The sequence below is a fragment of the Capricornis sumatraensis genome, chromosome X (assembly GCF_032405125.1).
Source record: "Capricornis sumatraensis isolate serow.1 chromosome X, serow.2, whole genome shotgun sequence".
Lineage (NCBI taxonomy): Eukaryota > Metazoa > Chordata > Mammalia > Artiodactyla > Bovidae > Capricornis > Capricornis sumatraensis.
In genome coordinates this window covers 148,484,394-148,502,780 of record NC_091092.1, presented here as the reverse complement: position 1 = coordinate 148,502,780, position 18,387 = coordinate 148,484,394, and the positions used below count along the sequence as shown (strand labels likewise).

At 51.6% G+C, this 18,387-nt stretch overlaps 1 protein-coding gene across 1 annotated transcript; it reads right to left on the bottom strand.

Moving 5' to 3' along the window:
- Positions 1–836: 836 nt before the first annotated feature.
- Positions 837–16,671, bottom strand: LOC138072004 (arylsulfatase D-like). Its single transcript, XM_068963362.1, has 10 exons — positions 16,628–16,671; positions 13,955–14,104; positions 12,899–13,020; positions 10,773–10,895; positions 8,437–8,860; positions 7,457–7,593; positions 6,644–6,778; positions 5,809–5,971; positions 3,806–3,927; positions 837–1,750 (listed from the first exon to the last, which is right to left on the bottom strand). The coding sequence occupies exons 1-10, from the start codon at positions 16,669–16,671 to the stop codon at positions 1,386–1,388; spliced, it is 1,785 nt and encodes a 594-aa protein (XP_068819463.1). The 3' UTR covers positions 837–1,385.
- Between the last annotated feature and the right edge of the window lie 1,716 nt (positions 16,672–18,387).

Sequence of the window (18,387 nt, the reverse complement as noted above, 5' to 3'; positions counted from 1 at the left end):
CTAAAGAACCTGCCTGCCTCTGTGTGTGTGTGTGTGTGTGTGTGTGTGTAGGCTTCACAAGTGGCTCAGTGCTAAAGAACCTGCCTGCCAGTGTGTGTGTGTGTGGGCTTCACAAGTGGCTCAGTGCTAAAGAACCTGCCTGCCAGTGTGTGTGTGTGTGGGCTTCACAAGTGGCTCAGTGCTAAAGAACCTGCCTGCCTCTGTGTGTGTGTGTGTGTGTGTGTGTGTAGGCTTCACAAGTGGCTCAGTGCTAAAGAACCTGCCTGCAGGAGACCCAGTTTCAATCCCTGGGTGGGGAAGATCCCCTGGAGGAGGGCATGGCAAGCCACTCCAGTATTCTTGCCTGGAGAATCCCATGGACAGAGAAGCCTGGCAGAGCTACAGTCCATGGGGTCACAAAGAGTATGAGCATGTGTGTGTATATATGTTTTCTGTATTCATTCGTCCATTGATAACACACTTGGGTTGTTTCCACGTCTTGGCTATTGTGAATACCACTGAAGTAAACAGCGGTGCAAATAAGTCTCCAACATCCTGATTTCATCTCCTGCAGACAAATACCTAGGGCTTCCCTGGGGGCTCAGTTTAAGAATCTGCCTGCAATGCAGGAGATCTGGGTTTGATCCCTGGGTCCAGAATATTCCCCTGGTAGAGGAAATGGCAACCCACTCCAGTGTTCTTGCCTGGAGAATCCCATGGACAGAGGAGCCTGGAGGGCTGCAGTCCATGGGGTCTCACAGAGTTGGACATTGTAAGGTATAGTTCAGGCCGAGGCAGAAAGAGGAAAGACCATCTCAATAGAAGTAGGTTACCTTTATTTAGGCAAGGAAGGGCGACAGTCGGCCTAACGACCAGGCTGAGTGCAGAGAGGGACCAGGGAGGCTCCGTATTTATAGGGATGTTTATGGAAGCGATAAGGAAACGTTAATTAGGAGGGATGTTTTGGGTATTCTTTAGCGGAGATGGCATTTGTAGTTGGGCAGGGGGGTGATAAGTCTTCTGGACACGTGTAGGGGGTGGAAGATTTCTGGACAGGGGGTGATAAGCCCCAGATGGATGCAACTGGCCTGGGGCATCACGGCGAGGCCTAAAGTTCTGTTTTGTTTTCTCCGAAGTTAGATGATTCAGCAAGGGCCTTTGAAACTGTTGTTTTCTCTTCTAGGCTCAAAAGACTCCAGACATGGCTGAGCGACACACACAGGCACACACACAGGCAGGGCTGGCATAGCTGCATCCTAGGGCAGTTCCATTTTTTGGTGGCTGGAGGACCGTCCACCCCGTTGCCCCCAGCAGCCGCTGCAGTTGTCCCTTCCCGACAGCACACAAGGGTCCCGTTCTCCGTGCCTGCTCGCCCACCCCGCGCTGTAACCTGGGGAGCGGCGAGGTCAGGTCTCCCTGGGGTCCGCGTCCCGGGAGCATGCGCAGAACGGGAAGCGCCCGCAGCAGGGCTGCAGCCACGGCTTCCAGACCACGTTCCAGAAGGACAGCTGCTCAGGCGCCGGGCGCAGGGACCGGCGGTGCTCCCGGACCGCCTGGCCCACGCGGGCCACCGCCTCGTGGTACAGGGGCCCGGCGTCGGGCGACAGGGGCCGGGCCTCGGACGGGTCCTCGGAAAGGCCGAAGAGCAGGGGAGGGTCGTGGTGGGTCACGCCGGCTCCCGAGCAGGGGCACACGCTGCGGCCGTGGCAGGCCCCTGCGCCCTCGGGGTGGAAGCGGGGCGTGGTGTAATGGACCTTCCAGAGCCTTCCGCCTAGGGGCAAACGGAGTCGGTGCCCCGTCAGCTGCGCGGACACCTGCATCTCTCATCCCTCACCTTTCTGTCTTTTGTCATCTGTTATCTGCCTGTGTCTCTTCCTCTTATGCGGCTGTGTCCTCTATGTGCGGCTGTGTCTGACTCTGTGACCCTGTGGACTGCAACCCGCCAGGCTCCTCTGTCCATGGGATTCTTCAGGCAAGGATACTGGAGTGGGCAGCCATGCCTTGCTCCAGGGGATCTTCCCCACCCAGGGATCGAACCCGGGTCTCCTGCACTGAAGCAGATTCTTTACCAGCTGAGCCGCCAGGGAAGCCCCTCTGTATGTAACTATTTATTATCTACCTGCTGCTGCTGCTAAGTCGCTTCAGTCGTGTCCGACTCTCTGCGACCCCACAGACGGCAGCCCACCAGGCTCCCCCGTCCCTGGGATTCTCCAGGCAAGAACACTGGAGTGGGTTGCCATTTCCTTCTCCAATGCAGGCAAGTGAAAAGTGAAAGTCAAGTCGCTCAGTTGTGTCTGACTGTTCGCGACCCCACAGACTGCAGTCTACCAGGCTCCTCCGTCCATGGGATTTTCCAGGCAAGGGTACTGGAGTGGGGTGCCATCGCCTTCATCTGTTATCTCTGTGTGTATCTATTTCTCTGTCTAGTCACCTATCACGTCACCTTTTCCATCTGTTATATATCCATTTACCGACCACCGCTCTATCCATCCACCCATCCATCCATCCACCTATCCATCCATCCACTTATCAATCCATGCATTCATCCACCCATCCACCTATATCCATCCATCATCTATGGATCCATGCATCCATCCCTTATCCATCCCTCTACACATCCGTCCATCATCCATCAACCCACCCATCCATCGACCATCCATCCATCCATTCATCATCTATGTATCGATTCATCCATCCATCATCCACCTATCCAGCACCCACCCATCTATCTACCCATTCATCCATCAGTCTATCCATCCATGCATCCACCCACCATCCATACACCCATCAATCCATCCAATCCATCCACCTGTTCATCTATTAATCTGTCCATCCACTCATCCATCTACCCATCCACACATCCGTCCATCATCCATCCACCCATCAATCTATCCATGCATCCATCCAGCCATCAGCTACATATCCATTCATCTATTCACCCACCCATCCATCACCCATCCATCATCCATCATCCACCCACCCATCCATCACCCATCCATCATCCATCCATCCATTCATCATCCATCATCCACCCACCCATCCATCATCCATCAATCCATCCACCCATCTATCCATCCATCCACCTGTTCGTCTACTAATCTGTCCATCCACTCATCCATCTACCCATCCACACATCCGTCCATCATCCATCCACCCATCAATCTATCCATGCATCCATCCAGCCATCAGCTACATATCCATTCATCTATTCACCCACCCATCCATCACCCATCCATATCCCATCCATCCATTCATCATCCATCACCCATCCATCACCCACCCATCATCTATCCATCACCCATCCATCCATTCATCATCCATCATCCATCCATCACCCATCCATCATCCATCCATCCACCCACCATCCACACACCCATCCATCCATCATCTACATATCCATTCATCTATCCCCCATCCATCCATCCATCCATCCATCCATCATCCATCCATCCATCCACCCATTCATCTACTGATCTGTCCATCCATTCATCCATCTACCCATCCACACATCCATCCATCATCCATCCACCCATCAATTTATCCATGCATCCATCCAGCCATCATCTACATATCGATTCATCTACTTACCCACCCATCCATCATCCATCCATCATCCATCCATCATCCATCCATCACCCATCCATCCATTCATCATCCATCACCCATCCATCACCCACCCATCCATCACCCATCCATCATCTATCCATCCACCCACCCATCCATCCACTCATCGACCTGGGCACCCACACACCCTCTAGGTTCCATTTCTCTGGAGGACCCTGATGGAGACCAGCACCCACCGAGTCGTGGGGAGGCGAGTACTCACTGTCCTTGTCGTGCCAGCGGGCGGCGTGGAGATACTGCCCGCAGTAATGAAACAGGAACTCGTGTGCTGAGTGCTCAGCATCTCCCCGCAGCAAGGGCAGCAGGCTCTGGCCGTCAATGACCCTGATTCAAGGAAGAGACCACAGGAGGGACTGAGACTGAGGCTATGCGGGCTGCACTGTGGACCTGGGACCTTCGAAACCCCAAGACTGCCAGGACCCCAGGTAACACACAGTGGATCAGACACGCCTCGTCTCCCCAAGGCTGCCCAGACTGTGTGTAGCATGTCATACATAGAAGACACACAGACATACCCAGACACAACAACACACACCACGCTGACCGCAAATATTAACACCAAGTCTTCTTAAATTCCAGCTGGGCTGCCTGTGCCCCTAGGCTGAAGTCTAGGGCAGCAGAAACCTTTTATTTCTATTTTTCATTTTATCTATGTATTTTTGAATTTTTATTTTCTATTATAGTTGATGAACAACGTTATGATAGTTGTAGGTATATGGCAAAGTGAATCAGTGATACGTAAAACACGTATGTATTCTTTTTCAAATTCTTTTCCTATTTAGCTGATTACAGAGCATTGAGCAGAGTTCCCTGTGCAGTACAGCAAGGCCTTGTTGGTTATCTATTTTATATATAGTAGGTGAGGTTAGCATCTCTAATTAGCAAGGCTTTGAGTAAAGCAGATTGCCCTGGGGTTAGGAGGGTGAGTCTGGTCCGATCAGTTGAAGGCTGTCAAGAACAAATCTGAGGTTTGCTGGAGAAGAGAAAACTCTCCCTCAACACAGTGATACAGAAATACTCCTGAATTTGCGGCTTGCGGCCTTCCCAACATCAGATTTCAATTTGCCAGGCTCTACCACTGCGGGAGCCAGTTCCTTCTGATAAATGTCTTATTTTGACCCCACAGACAATAGCCTGCCAGGCTCCTCTGTCCGTGGGATTCTCCAGGCAAGAAGACTGGAGTGAGTTGCCATGTTCTCCTCCAGGGGATCTTCCCAACCCAGGGATCGAACCTGGGTCTCCTGCATTGCAGGCCAGCACTCCTTACCATCTGAGTCACTAGCAGAGCCCTTCTTACTTACACACACAAACACACACACACACACACACCCCTACACATGTACTGCTGGCTCTCTCTCTCCAGAGAAACCTGCTGAACTACAAATACTACTAAACTAAAAAATTAATAAGATGGCTTTTTTTTTTTGCAGTAAGAACTAGGGGGTAAAGTACCTTATATTATTATCCATCACACACAAATATTTATCGGTAACCTTTTTTTTCAGGCTTTTTTTTTGGCGGGGGTGGTGACAGGTAGAATCCTCATTCCCCAAGCAGGGATCGAACCCATACCCCCTGTGAGTGGAAACATGGATTCCTAACCACTAGAGATCTAAGTCCCTTATTGGTTATCCTAAAGGAAGTAAAATCCAATCTTGTATCAAAATATTTACTTCTATTTCTTCTCATGTATGAGAGGGACTTTTTGGGTGTGTATCGAGGTACATAATCATTTTTCAATCACATTTTCAAGGGACTTCCCTGGTGGGCCAGCAAGGTTAAGATGCTGAACTTTCAGTGCAGGAAGGACACAGGTTCAATCCCTGGTCCGGGAACAAAGATCTCACATGCTGTGTGGCACAGCCTAAAAATAAATAAAATAAACTTAAAAAAAAATTTAAATTTTCATAGCCACACCCACACGTGGGCAAGATTGCATCTCAGAAGATTAATAGGAGATGTCACATTCTGACGATTGCCTCTCCGGATTGTGATGCCGTAACATAAACTCTTGCTGAAAAAAAGGGCAAAACAAGTCACTGGACCCAATAGTTCATTTAGCCTTGTTTTCCTGGGTGTGGTCATTTCACATCAGCCTGTCCCCTACATGGGAGCCTATTTTAAACGTTCTCCTATCGTGGAATATTTTCCCCAAAGATATGGACGAGGGAAGGGGGCTCTCTCAGGACGCAGGGAGGAGTGTACCTGTCCTGGGGCACCTGGCCGCCCGCCAGCTGGACCACAGTGGGGAAGACGTCCATCAGGCTGGTGGGCTCATGGATCACGCGGCCGGCCGGCAGGACCCCAGGCCACCGGAATATCCCTGGGACCCGGATCCCGCCTTCCCAGCCGGCCATGCCTTTGCCGCCTGGAAGGGAACGACACCACTGCCTTCTCAGGAGATGCTCCAGCCACACCCGGATGTACTTGTGTGGGTCTGTATCCAGTGTGTACGCTCGGTCGCTCAGTGGCATCCGACTCTTGGCCACCCCATCGCTGTAGCCCACCGGCGCTAGTGGTAAAGCACCCACCTGCCAGTGCAGGGGATCTATGAGATGCTGGTTTGATCCCTGGGTCGGGAAGATCCCCTGGAGGAGGGCAAGGCGACCCATTCCAGTATCCTTGCCTAGAGCATCCCATGGACAGAGGAGCCTGGCAGGCTACAGTCTGTGGGGTTGCAAAGAGTCAGACACGACAGAGTGACTGACCACACACACGTAGACTGTAGCCCACAAGGCTCCTCTGGCCACAGGATTCTCCAGGCGAGAACGCTGGAGTGGGTTGCCATTTCCTTCTCCAGAATAGTTCAGATGAACCGTATCAAATTTTATTTTATTCATTTTATTAAAAAAAAATTTTTGGCCATGCTGAAAGGCATGTGGGATCTTAGTTCCCTGACCAGGGGTCGAACCCATGCACCCTGCAATGGAAGTGCGGAGTCTTAAGCAGTGCACCACCAGGGAAGTCCCTCATGTCGGATATTTAAAAGTACCAATGTAAAGAGATTTTACCCTGGAACCCCAACGCCCATGGGCCTTACCTCTGTATATTCCATTCCACCCGCCCAGTTGAATGTGTCCATCTCTCGCCTCCAAGTGTCCCCCGTGATCAGAGGTGAAGTACGTGAGAGTCGTGTTTTTCAGACCGTGTGTTTCAACGGCGTTCAGAATCTCCCCTTTAGGAAAGATGCGGCATTTCAGGGCGACGTAAATGAAACAGCATCTGAGAATTCAACACAACATCTCCTTTCTGAGGGTTTCCCAGGTGGCTCAGTCGTAAAAGAACCCACCCACCTGCCGACGCAGGCGATGTGGGTTCGATCCCTAGGTCGGGAAGATCCCTGCAGGAGGGCACGGTAACCCACTCCAGCGTTCTTGCCTGGAGAATCCATCCCATGGACAGAGGAGCTGATGGACTGCAGTCCACGGGGTCACAAAGAGTCGGACACGACTGAGCGACTAACATTTAATTTTTAAGCTCTTTATCGAATGTACTACAATACGGTTTCTGTTGTATGCTTGGTTTTTTGGCCACGGGGCATGTGGGATCTCAGCTCCCCAACCAGGGATCGAACCCACACCCCCTGCATTGGAAGGTGAAGTGGTAACCACTGGACCGCTTGGGAAGTCCTGTCGTGACAGCGTTCAATCACAGACTTTAGAAGGACGCCTTTGTGCAAAAGTAGATGAAAGAAATAGGAAAGGCAGAAGGAATCTGCGGATGACGTGGGAGAAACTTCCTCTTCGTCTTTGATTCTTTACTGAAGGCTGACTCCTGGGGAGGTCACCCACGTGTCACCCCGCCATCAAGGGAAGGCCAGGAACTAATGAAGCCTGGCCGTGGGCTGACTTACCCACGAGCCAGTCCATCTCCTCCACGCTGTCGCCGTACAAGCCGTGCCGACTTTTCCCAAGGAACCTTTCTGTGGTCACCAGGGGCACATGGACATGCAGCAGAGACACAAAGAGCAGGAAAGGACCATGCTTATTTCTGAAAGGAGAAAAAACATCCTTTGGCTACAAGAGCATCTCTATGACCCAGGATTTCAAACTAGAGACTGAAGGCTCGTGGGCATCAAGTAATTCACATCTGTTTGCTGGGGGTTTCAGCATCTGTAAAACAACTGAAGAAGTCTGCATCAGATACTATGATCTACATACTTCAGACAGGAGCTGCAGCAGGTAGGGGTAGGGGTCTGTCCCAGGAACGCCCCATAGGTCGTGTCAGCTACATTTCCGTGTCAGCACACACAGCCCCCTTACTCTTTTAAGGTGCTGCGCAGTATTCTAGACATCCCAAGTGGCTCAGTGGTAAAGAATCCAGCTGCCAATGCAAGAGACCCGGGTTCATATCCCTGGGTTGAGAAGATCCCCTGGAGCAAGGCATGGCAACCCACTCCAGTGTGCTTGCCCGGAGAATCCCCAGGACGGAGGAGCCTGGTGGGCTACAGTCCATGGGGGTCGCCAAGAGTTGGACACGACTGAGCAGCTGAGCATGCACACAGAGAAGGTTTATATTAACAGAAAGAAAACAGAGCCCAAAACAAGAAGAAGAGACTGGAGTTTTGGAAACCAATCCATGTGTAACTGTTGAAGTCTTCAAACCCACCTGCTCGTTTCAACCCACTCAAGTCTTCCCATGCGGAGAATCCCATGGACAGAGGAGCCTGGTGGGCTACAGTCCACGGGGCCACAAAGAGTCGGACACGACTGAGCGACTAAGACACACACACACACACGTCTGCTCGGAGAGCTGGCAGATTCCCACCGGTGATAAACAGACTCAGATGCACCCAGAACTCACCTCTGATTTCCAAGGGGACGGCGCCATTACCTTGCAAGAAAGGAGACAGCCTCCTTGAGCACGAGGCTCGCAGCTCTTTCCAAAACCATGGGCTGCTCAGTGACTTCGTGGTTTCTCATCAGGATGCAGTTCCAGCGGCGGACGAAGCCAAAGCTGGCGTACCAGGACGTGAAAAAGAGCAGGACCAGGATGGCCACACTCAAGACTAGTCTCCAGGAAACGGAGATCAGCCTGCAGGCTTTGCCGGCCACGACGGTCAGCACGCCCAGGGCCATGATCTGGGTGGAAAGCCACAGCCTGGCCCTCAAGCCTGCGTCCAGTGCCGGGGGCCTGTCTGGGTGGCAGTCGTTGACCAGCGTGAAGGGCATGCCGTAGAAATAGTCAAAGCCGTGGTGCAGAGGGTGATGGCAGTGGTCGTTGCGCGAGGCACAGTTTACACCCTGATGCCATTTTCCTGAAGACAGAAGCAAGAACTTAAAAAAAAAAGAAGAAACATAAAAAACAGCATACGTCTAAGGGATTCTGCCTGAAATCTCTTTCTGAGGGTAACTGGGAGGTTCATCACCAACTCAGTGGTCATGAGTTTCAGCAAACTCCCGGAGACGGTGAAGGACAGGGAAGCCTGGCGTGCGGCAGTTCACGGGGTCGAAGAGAGTCAGACACGACTGAGCGACTGAACAACACCACCCAAAAAGCAATAGGGGCTTCCTAGGTGTCTCAGTGGTAACGAATCTGCCTGCCAATGCAGGAGACACAAGAGATGCGGGTTCAATCCTCGGGTTTGGGAAATCTCCTGGAATAGGAAAAGGATACTCACTCCAGTATTCTTTCCTGGAGAATCCCATGGACAGAGGAGCCTGGCAGGCTACAGTTGCCCAAAATTCCACGTGAAGAAGTGACACTTTTCCCCTTGTTCCTTTGGTCCCCCCCTCCCCCCCAGGACTCACAAGCTATCTTCAGAACCTATAACACTCTGTCCTGGTTCCCAACCCAGGAATCTGCCCTTTTACATTTAAGGAAACAAAAACAGCGGGCTGCAGTGAGGACTGTGGAGAACAAAACCATACAGAAGGGTCCCGCCTCCAAAGCTTCCCACCATCTGATGTTTTAACCCTGGCTTTTGAGATGAGGTGTGGCCATTTGAACCAATATAATGTCTAGAAGATTCTGACCAGTGCCGTGAGGAAAAGATGGACTCCTCCAGCAAAGAGGCTAATGGAGAAATATTTTAAAGTTACAAGGACTCCCTGAGAAAACCATAATTGTAAAAAACTCACGTACTCCAGGAGGAGGCAATGGCACCCCACTCCAGCACTCCTGCCTGGAAAATCCCATGGACAGAGGAGCCTGGTGGGCTGCAGTCCATGGGGTCGCTGAGAGTCAGTCACGACTGAGTGACTTCACTTTCACTTTTTACTTTCATGCACTGGAGAAGGAAATGGCAACCCACCCCAGTGTTCCTGCCTGGAGAATCCCAGGGACGGGGGAGCCTGGTGGGCTGCCATCTATGGGGTCGCACAGAGTCGGACACGACCGAAGCGACTTGGCAGCAGCACGCACTCCAGTGTTCACTGCAGCACTATTTGCGATAGCCAAGACATAGACACAACCTAACTGTCCACTGACAGATGAATGGACACAGGTGTGGTACCTATGGACAATGGAATATTACTCAGCCATAAAAAAAGAATGAATCTGAGTGACTGCTGGTGAGGGTGGATTAACCTAGAACCTGCTGTACAGAGTGAAGTAAGTCAGAAAGAGAAAAACAAGTATCCCATGTTAACACGTATGTATGGAATTTAGAAAGACGGAGCAGATGAACCTATTCGCTGGGCGGGAATAAAGACTAGAGCGTGGATACAGGACTTGTGGACACAACAGGGGAAGGAGATGGTGGGACGAACCGAGAGAGCAGCGCTGACATCTATACAGGACCATGTGTAAAACAGACAGCTAGCGGGAAGCTGCTGCACAGCTCAGCATGGGGCTCTGTGATGACCTAGGCGGGTGGGGGGCGAGAGGTGAGCCAGAGGCTCAAGAGGGAGCATTCTTCATGGCTGACTGACTTCACTGTAAAGCAGAGAGCAAGACAACATTGTGAAACAACTATCCTCAAAAAAAGTCTAGAAAAAAATAAAGAAAAGAAAGATGAATATTATTAAAAGAAAGTAAAATTACTGGGTTAAAAAAAAAAAAAAGACTCTTCAATTCCAACATGGTGAACCATTCAAGAGACATGAGAGGCACCAGCAACTAAATCTGGGTTCTGACAGTTGAACGTTTTCTAGGAACATAGGGTCTTGCGATCCCTGACCTTCACCGTCACGCAAAGAAAGCAGAAAAATAAACGTGTCACCACATACCGATGAGGCCCGTGGTGTACCCTTGCCGCTGAAGGATCCTCGCAAACGTGGTTTCATTCTGCGGGAGTCCCCCCGAACCCGCGTTCCACTGCAGGGCCCGGTAGCCATCCGTGGCGTCCATGCCTGCGGAGAGCAGCAGAGCCGAGAGGAAACGTCGGTACTTCCGTACTTCCGGGAAGTACCCTACTTCTGGTAAGTAGGCCGAGGGTCTCCGCTGGGGACTGAGGTTCTCCACCACGGATGACCCTGTGAAGAACCATCTGAAACTGCAACTTGACCTCGAGACGGACTCAAAGATTCCGGACAAACAACATGGAATACAATCAGTTACCTTGAAGACTTTCAGCTTTCTGAATTCTCAGTAATTACAGAGCTTTTTGGTGGCTCAGATGGTAAAGAAACTGCCTGCAGTGGAGGAGACGGGGGTTCGATCCATGGGTTGGGAAGATCCCCTGGAGAAGGAAATGGCAACCAACTCCAGTCTTCTTGCCTGGAGAATCCCATGGACAGAGAAGCCTGGCAGGCCACAGTCCATGGGGTTGCAAAGAGTCTGGAGATGACCGAGCAACTTGGCAGCATACAAGCACAATATTTACATAATTCCAGGAAAGTGAATTTGCAGATTGTATTTTAACCATCTATCAACCATTGGCACTTGATTTCTTTTTTGGCTATTTTCAGGATCTTAGTTCCCAGACCAGGGATCGAACCCATGTCCCCTCCACTGGAAGCTCAGAGTCTCAATCACTGGACTACCAGGGAAGTCCCACCACCTGATTCTTTTTTTTGTTTAATATTTATTTTTTTTTTTAGACAGGAATCTAAGCTTTTAATGAAAAATGTGAAACCAGAATGAAGGTGTCTACACTCCATTGTCTATCCCTCTCATGACTCTCCAGTTGTTACTCTCAACTGTTAAGTATCTTTGTCCTGGATCTAACCAAATACATACATTTTCTGTGCTTAACCAGGGTACCAGAGACCTGCTGGAAAATCATTCAACTCTGTGTAATTGGAGCCACTACAAATTCACGATCTTGGTCATTCACTTTTTTTTTTTTTTTTTTTGCATAATGGGTGAATTTTTATTTATTTATTTATTTATTATTATTATTATTATTTTTAATTTTAAAATCTTTAATTCTTACATGTGTTCCCAAACATGAACCCCCCTCCCACCTCCCTCCCCATAACATCTCTGTGGGTCATCCCCATGCACCAGCCCCAAGCATGCTGTATCCTGCGTCAGACATAGACTGGCGATTCAATTCTTACATGATAGTATACATGATAGAATGCCATTCTCCCAAATCATCCCACCCTCTCCCTCTCCCTCTGAATCCAAAAGTCCGTTATACACAGCTGTGTCTTTTTTCCTGTCTTGCGTACAGGGTCGTCATTGCCATCTTTCTAAATTCCATATATATGTGTTAGTATACTGTATTGGTGTTTTTCTTTCTGGCTTACTTCACTCTGTATAATCGGCTCCAGTTTCATCCATCTCATCAGAACTGATTCAAATGAATTCTTTTTAACGGCTGAGTAATACTCCATTGTGTATATATATATATATATATTTATTTATTTGTCTGTGCAGGATCTGAGTCATGTCAAGTAGGATCTAGTTCCTTGACGGGGGATGGAACCCATGCTCCCTGCATTGGAAAAAGAGTCCCAACCACTGGGCTGCCAGGGAACTCCAACCAGCTGATTCTTTTTTTTTTTTTTTTAAGATATACATACATATATATATATTTGGCTGTGCAGGGTCTTAGTTATGGCATGTGGAATCTGGTTCCCTGACCAAGGATTGAACCTCTGGCCCGTGCAGTGGAAGAGCATGGAGTCTCAACCCCTGGACACCAGGGAAGTCCTACCACCTAATTCTTTTAGTTTGTATTTTGTGTTAGCCTTTTTTTTTAATTTGTATCAAAGTCCCCTTGTCTTTTTATACAGCAGTTCATGCGGTTCTCACTGGGAAATATGCTGGAGTGGTTTGCCTCCGCACCGATGCGATGGACATGAGCCTGGGCTAACTCCAGGAGATGGCCACCACCCCATTTTTCAGGACAGTCAACGGGCGGATGAGGCCAGCCCTTTCCCCAGCCGCCCCCCACAGCACCCACCTGATCTGAAGGCGTGTCTCCCCGTGAGGAAGGCGGCCCTGCTCGGGGTGCACAGGGGGGCGGCCGCCAGGTGCTGGGTGAGCCTCACGCCTTCCTCCGCCAGCCGGTCAATGTTCGGTGTCCTGCGCAAAGCACACAAAGGTCACCCTTAGGATGGGTCGAGCGAGCTGGGTGGGGTCCCCATGCTGAAAGGTACACGGATGAGTTCTCTATTTGAGGAACTTCCTTTGCTTTAGATGTAACTGCATTTTGCCCCCTGCAGGACCTCCCTGGTGGCTCAGATGGTAAAGCAACCTGCCTGCAATTTGGTATAACCGGGTTCAATCCCTGCGTAGGGAAGATCCCCTGGGGGAGGAAATGGCAACCCACTCCAGTATCCTTGCCTGGGAAATCCCATGGACAGAGGAGCCTGGAGGGCTACAGTCCATGCGGTCACAGTCGGACACAACTGAATGACTAAGACACACACACATATCTGCAGAGACAGTTCCTAAAACTTCTGTTCAGAGGTGGCGGCTGATAGTATCATTCACACGCACTCCAACAAAGGTTTCCGTGCATGCTCAGTTGTGTGTGACGCTTGGAGACCCCATGGACTGCAGCATGCCAGGCTTCCCTGTCCATCTGCATCTCCTGGAGCTTGCTCAAACTCATGTCCATCGAGTCCATGATGCCATTCAACCATCTCATCCTCTGTCACCCCCTTCTCCTCCTGCCCTCAATCTTTCTCAGCATCGGGCTGTTCGCAGCAGGTGGCCAAAGTACTGGAGCTTCAGAATCACTTGCCTGATCTTAGGAATTCTTCTCACCTTCCTCGTCTCAGATTTCCCTCTAACTCTCCTTCTTTCCCTCTGAAGTCCCTTGGGCTCTCTTCCCCCCCTCAGAAAGGTTGATAACTCACTTTTGCTCCAAAAATAACTTTTGCTGTGGAAATTTGATGCCTTAAGGAATTTCCTAATTTCTGCGCGCAGATTTGAAGTCTGCTTCATTCATCCAAACACGCACACACACTCCGAGAACTGCCTCCCCGCTCCCACTATCCCCAGCTCGAGGTACCTTAGTGTGTCGTTTCCATAGCAACCGAGATCCCCAATGCCCAGATCGTCCGCCATTATCAGCAGAATATTTGGTTTAGACGTATTCGCTGATTTTAATTCGCAAGTCTTCAGAAGCAAACACATGATGAGCAACACATTTAAAGAGTTCCTAGAGAGAAGAAAGAAGGGGGGAAAAGCCAAAAATGAAATAAACGTCTCCTTTGGAATGAAAAAGTCAGCCTTTCAAACAGGTTGCGGAGAAGGTGCAGGGCATTCGCATTCCACTGCACGTGTGCTCCGTCCATAGGTCCAGTCCGCCTCTCTGCAACCCCACTGACAGGAGCTCACCAGGCTCCTCCGTCCACAGCATTCTCCAGGCAAGAATAACTAGAATGCATTGTTACGTCCTTCTGCAGGGGATCTGCCCCACCCAGAGACTGAACCGGTGCTTGCTACACTGGCAGAGGCATTTTTTACCATTGAGCCTCCCTGGAAGCTCTTCCTTTATATGAGGATTTAACAAAGAAAGGCCTGCAGCCCTTGTATACTTTTATCCCAAGGCTTGACCAATCCATTCCACGCGCCGCACAGAACTTGAACGCACTAGTTTTTGCTTTTGAAAGTCGTGATCCGCCCAAATTCAGTTTCTTCCACTGAATTCACCCAGGCCCCCCACCTTGCACTACTTTGTAATTCTCGCTGCACCCCGGGCACGCCTGTCCCTGGGTCTCAGAGCTGCCTTCCGCACAGGGGCGGGAGGCCCAGGGTGAGGGGAACCCAGGGTGAGGGGGCCCCAGGCTCCGCCAGGAGGGAAACGGGGCCAGGTCGGATCAGAAGGGGACTTACGTTTTTAAAGGATCAATAGGGGATTAAAAGTACCCTAGACAGCACAGCTGTTTTGATCAAATGATCACTGCTCGGATTTGAAAAGCGCGCGGCCAGCGAGCGTCGGGGGCGTACCCGGCGTGCGCGCGCGCCACCGAGGTTTGGGCGGTCCTGGGTGGTGGACCTAGGCAGGCTCTCCCCGCCCCCCAAAACCCAGAGGCACTCGGGGGCTAGACGCTCCAGCGGATCCCCGAGTCCCCAACAGGGCCCCCGGTGCCATCCACGTTCTCCGATCGCATCTGGATGCGTCAAGCAGTCCGGAGACCGGGGGCGGCGTCTCCGCGGTGCTCGGGGTTGGGGACCTGTGGCCTGGGGACTTCCGTTTGTAAAGGATCAATACGGGATTAAAAGTCCCCTAGACAGCACAGCTCCGATTTGCAAGGCGCGCCGCCAGCGAGTGCCGGGCGCCGCCACGACGCGCGGGCGTGTGCACGGCCTAACGGAGATGTGGGCGGTCCTGGGGGTGGACCTACCGAGGCTCTCCCCGGCCCCCAAGCCCTGCGGCCCTGGGCGCTAGAAGCTCCAGCGGACCCCAGAGTCCCCAGCAGGGCCCTCCCGGTGCCAACACCGTCCCCCTATTGGGCCCCGATGCGCCAAGCAGTCCGGAAGCTGGGGGCGGCCTTTCCGCCGCGCTTGGGTTTCGGGACCTGCAGCTCGCGGCCTGAGACTTGGGGAGTGGGGTTACCCTTGGAGGAATTTGTTGTGGTGAAAAGGAAAACAGAGGGATGAGTTTTTCTTTCCCTTTCCTGAGAATAAAGAGAAAGTGAACAGTGAGCAGGCCTGATCATTCCTAGTTGGTTTTTTTTTTTTTTTTCACTTTAACTGGTCGGAACTCTGCGTGTCTGTAACTAAAGTTTGCTTTTTCTGCCCCCTAACTCTGCAGGAGCCACAATTCACTTCTTTTTTTTTTTCTTGGACTCTATGCTAAACGCACCGCCCTACCTGGTGTTCACGCTTACAAAACCCTTCCCTTTGAAGTTACAGGTCAGAAAGAAGGCCCCCAGAGCCACTCCGTCAGACTCAGTTACGGGTTACTGACAGTGTAGGGCTGTCTCTGAAACAACGCAAGAGGAATACATCAGGATCCTATCACCTCTTCTGGGGGCTTGCCTGGTGGCTCAGAAGGTAAAGAATCTGCCTGCCCTTTGGAGACCTCGGTTCGATCCCTGGGTCGGGAAGATCCCCTGGAGAAATGACTCCAGTTTTCTTGCGTGGAACATCCCATGGACAGAGGAGCCTGGCGGGCTACAGTCTCGCCAAGAGTCCAGAAGGTAGGGCAGACCGATTGCATCCTAGTGGGTTTCAGGCACACGGCCACGCTGGTGGGGTGTGTGGGGAGGTGGTCAGTGTGCAGAACGGGGGTGTGTCTTACTTTGGGGATGGCGGGCGCGCGGCGAGAGGGCTGGAAGGAGGCTAGTGAGTGGCTGGAGGAGACCTCTGGGGCGGGACAGGAAGTCTTTGGAGAGCGGGGGAGGGCTGCGCCACCTCTACCGGGGCGTGGGCTGCCTGCCTGCCCTTCCTCCCCGCCGCCTCCCCCACTTTCGGGTCCCTTTCCTTCCGCTCCCTCCCTTCCCCCGCCGCCCCCCGCCGCCCCCAACCCAGCTCTCTCGTCCCGCCGGCGTCCAGGAAGGCGAGCTGGCCTCCAGCTGCGTTTTGGCGACTCCGAGGCGCCAGCGCAGGCCGGCCTTTGGGTGGGTGGATGGGGGCGTCCAAGCTCACCCTAGACGCCCCTCCCTACTCTATTCCCCTGTTTCCACGCCCCCAGCCCCAGGATCGGGGCAGGACCGGGGCCCGGGGTCCCGCGCACCTGGCGGCGTGCGCCGCGCGTCTCCTCTGCGCTGTGAGCGCCATGGCGGGGCGCGGCCCGGAGCGCGGAACTTTGCCCCGTGCGCTCTGGGTCCCGCCCACCGAGCGGCGAGATCTGGGGTGCGGGGTCCCCCTCCCGCTCTAATCCGCTTAAAGTCCTGGGGCCTCAGGCGAAACCGACCTTCTAAACGGGTTTTCCTGGGTGGCTTTCTCGGTGGCGGGCACTCCCAGGAGACGGGCCAAAGCGGAGGTGCAGTTGTTTCTAAGTCGTGTCTGACTCTTTGCGAGTCCACAGGACGACAGAGCTGCCGGGCTTCCCTGTCCTTCACCAGCTCCCGGAGTTTGCTCAAACTCATGTCCATCCAGCCCTCTCATTCTCTGTCGCCCCATTTTCCTCCCGCCTTCAATCTTTCCCAGCATCAGGGTCTTTCCCAGTGAGTCAGCTCTTCGCAGCATGTGGCCAGAATATTGGAGCTTCAGCTTCAGCAACAGTCCTTCCAATGGATATTCACAGCTGATTTCCTTGAGGATGGCCTGGTTGGATCTCCTTGCTGTGCAAGGGACTCTCAAGACTCTTCTGTTATTGGATTAGAGTTGATTTACGGTCTTGTGTTAGTTTCAGGAGTCCAGCAAAGTGAATCGGCAAACATGCACATGGATCCACTCTTTTTTGTATTTCCTTCCCATTCAGGTCACCACGGGGGCACTGAGTAGAGTTCCCTGAGCTACACAGTAGGTTCTGACAGGTTATCTGTTTGATACATGTGTGCTAAATTGCTTTGGTTGTGTCTGACACTTTGCGACCCCGTGGACTGTATAGCCTGCCAGGCTCCTCTGTCCATGGGACTCTCCAGGCAGCAACCCTGGATGGAGTAGCTTGCCACTTCCTTCTCCAGGGAATCTTCCCCACCCAGGGATTGAACCTGTGTCTCTTTATGTCTCCTGCATTGGCAGGCAGGTTCTTCACCACCAGTGCCACATAGAAAGCCATTTAACAACAGTTCCTCTAAATGTGCATATTATTTCCAAAAACTTAGATCTAGATTCTTTTTGCCTTTCAAAATATACTATTATATTTGAGTAGCAAAAAAAAAAAAAAAAAAAGCCATTTAATCCATCATAGTGTGTATGTATCAATTCCAATCTCCCAGTATATCCTGTCCACCCCTTAACTCCTGGTAAGCGAGTTTGTTCTCTACATCTGTGAGCCTGTTTCTGTTTCTATGTGTGGGTGTGTGAGTTCGTTGCTCAGTCGTGTCCGACTCTTTGCGACCCCGTGGACTGTAGCCCGCCAGGCTCCTCTGTCCATGAGATTCTCCAGGCAAGAATCCTGGAGTGGGTTGCCATTTCCTCCTCCAGGGGTCTTCCTGACGAATGCATCAGACCCGGTTTCTGTTGTGTAGATAGGTTCATTTGTATATTTTAGCTTTGGAGGCTTATTTTTTTATTGGAGAGTCATTACTTCCCAATATTGTGGTGGTTTTTGACATCCATCAACATGTATCAGCCGTAGGTATACATATATCCCCTCCTTCTTGAACTTCCCTCCCTCTCCTACCCCATAGGTTGTCACAGAGCGCCAGCTTTGGCTTCCTAGCATCGTACGGCAAATTCCAACTGGCTCTCTACCTTACAAACGATAGGACATATGTTTCAAGGCTACCCTATCCGTCTGTCCTTCCCCCGCTGTGTCTGCAAGTCTGTCCTTTATGTCTTCGTCTCCTTTGCGGCTCTGCAGTTAGGATCGTCAGGACCGTCTTT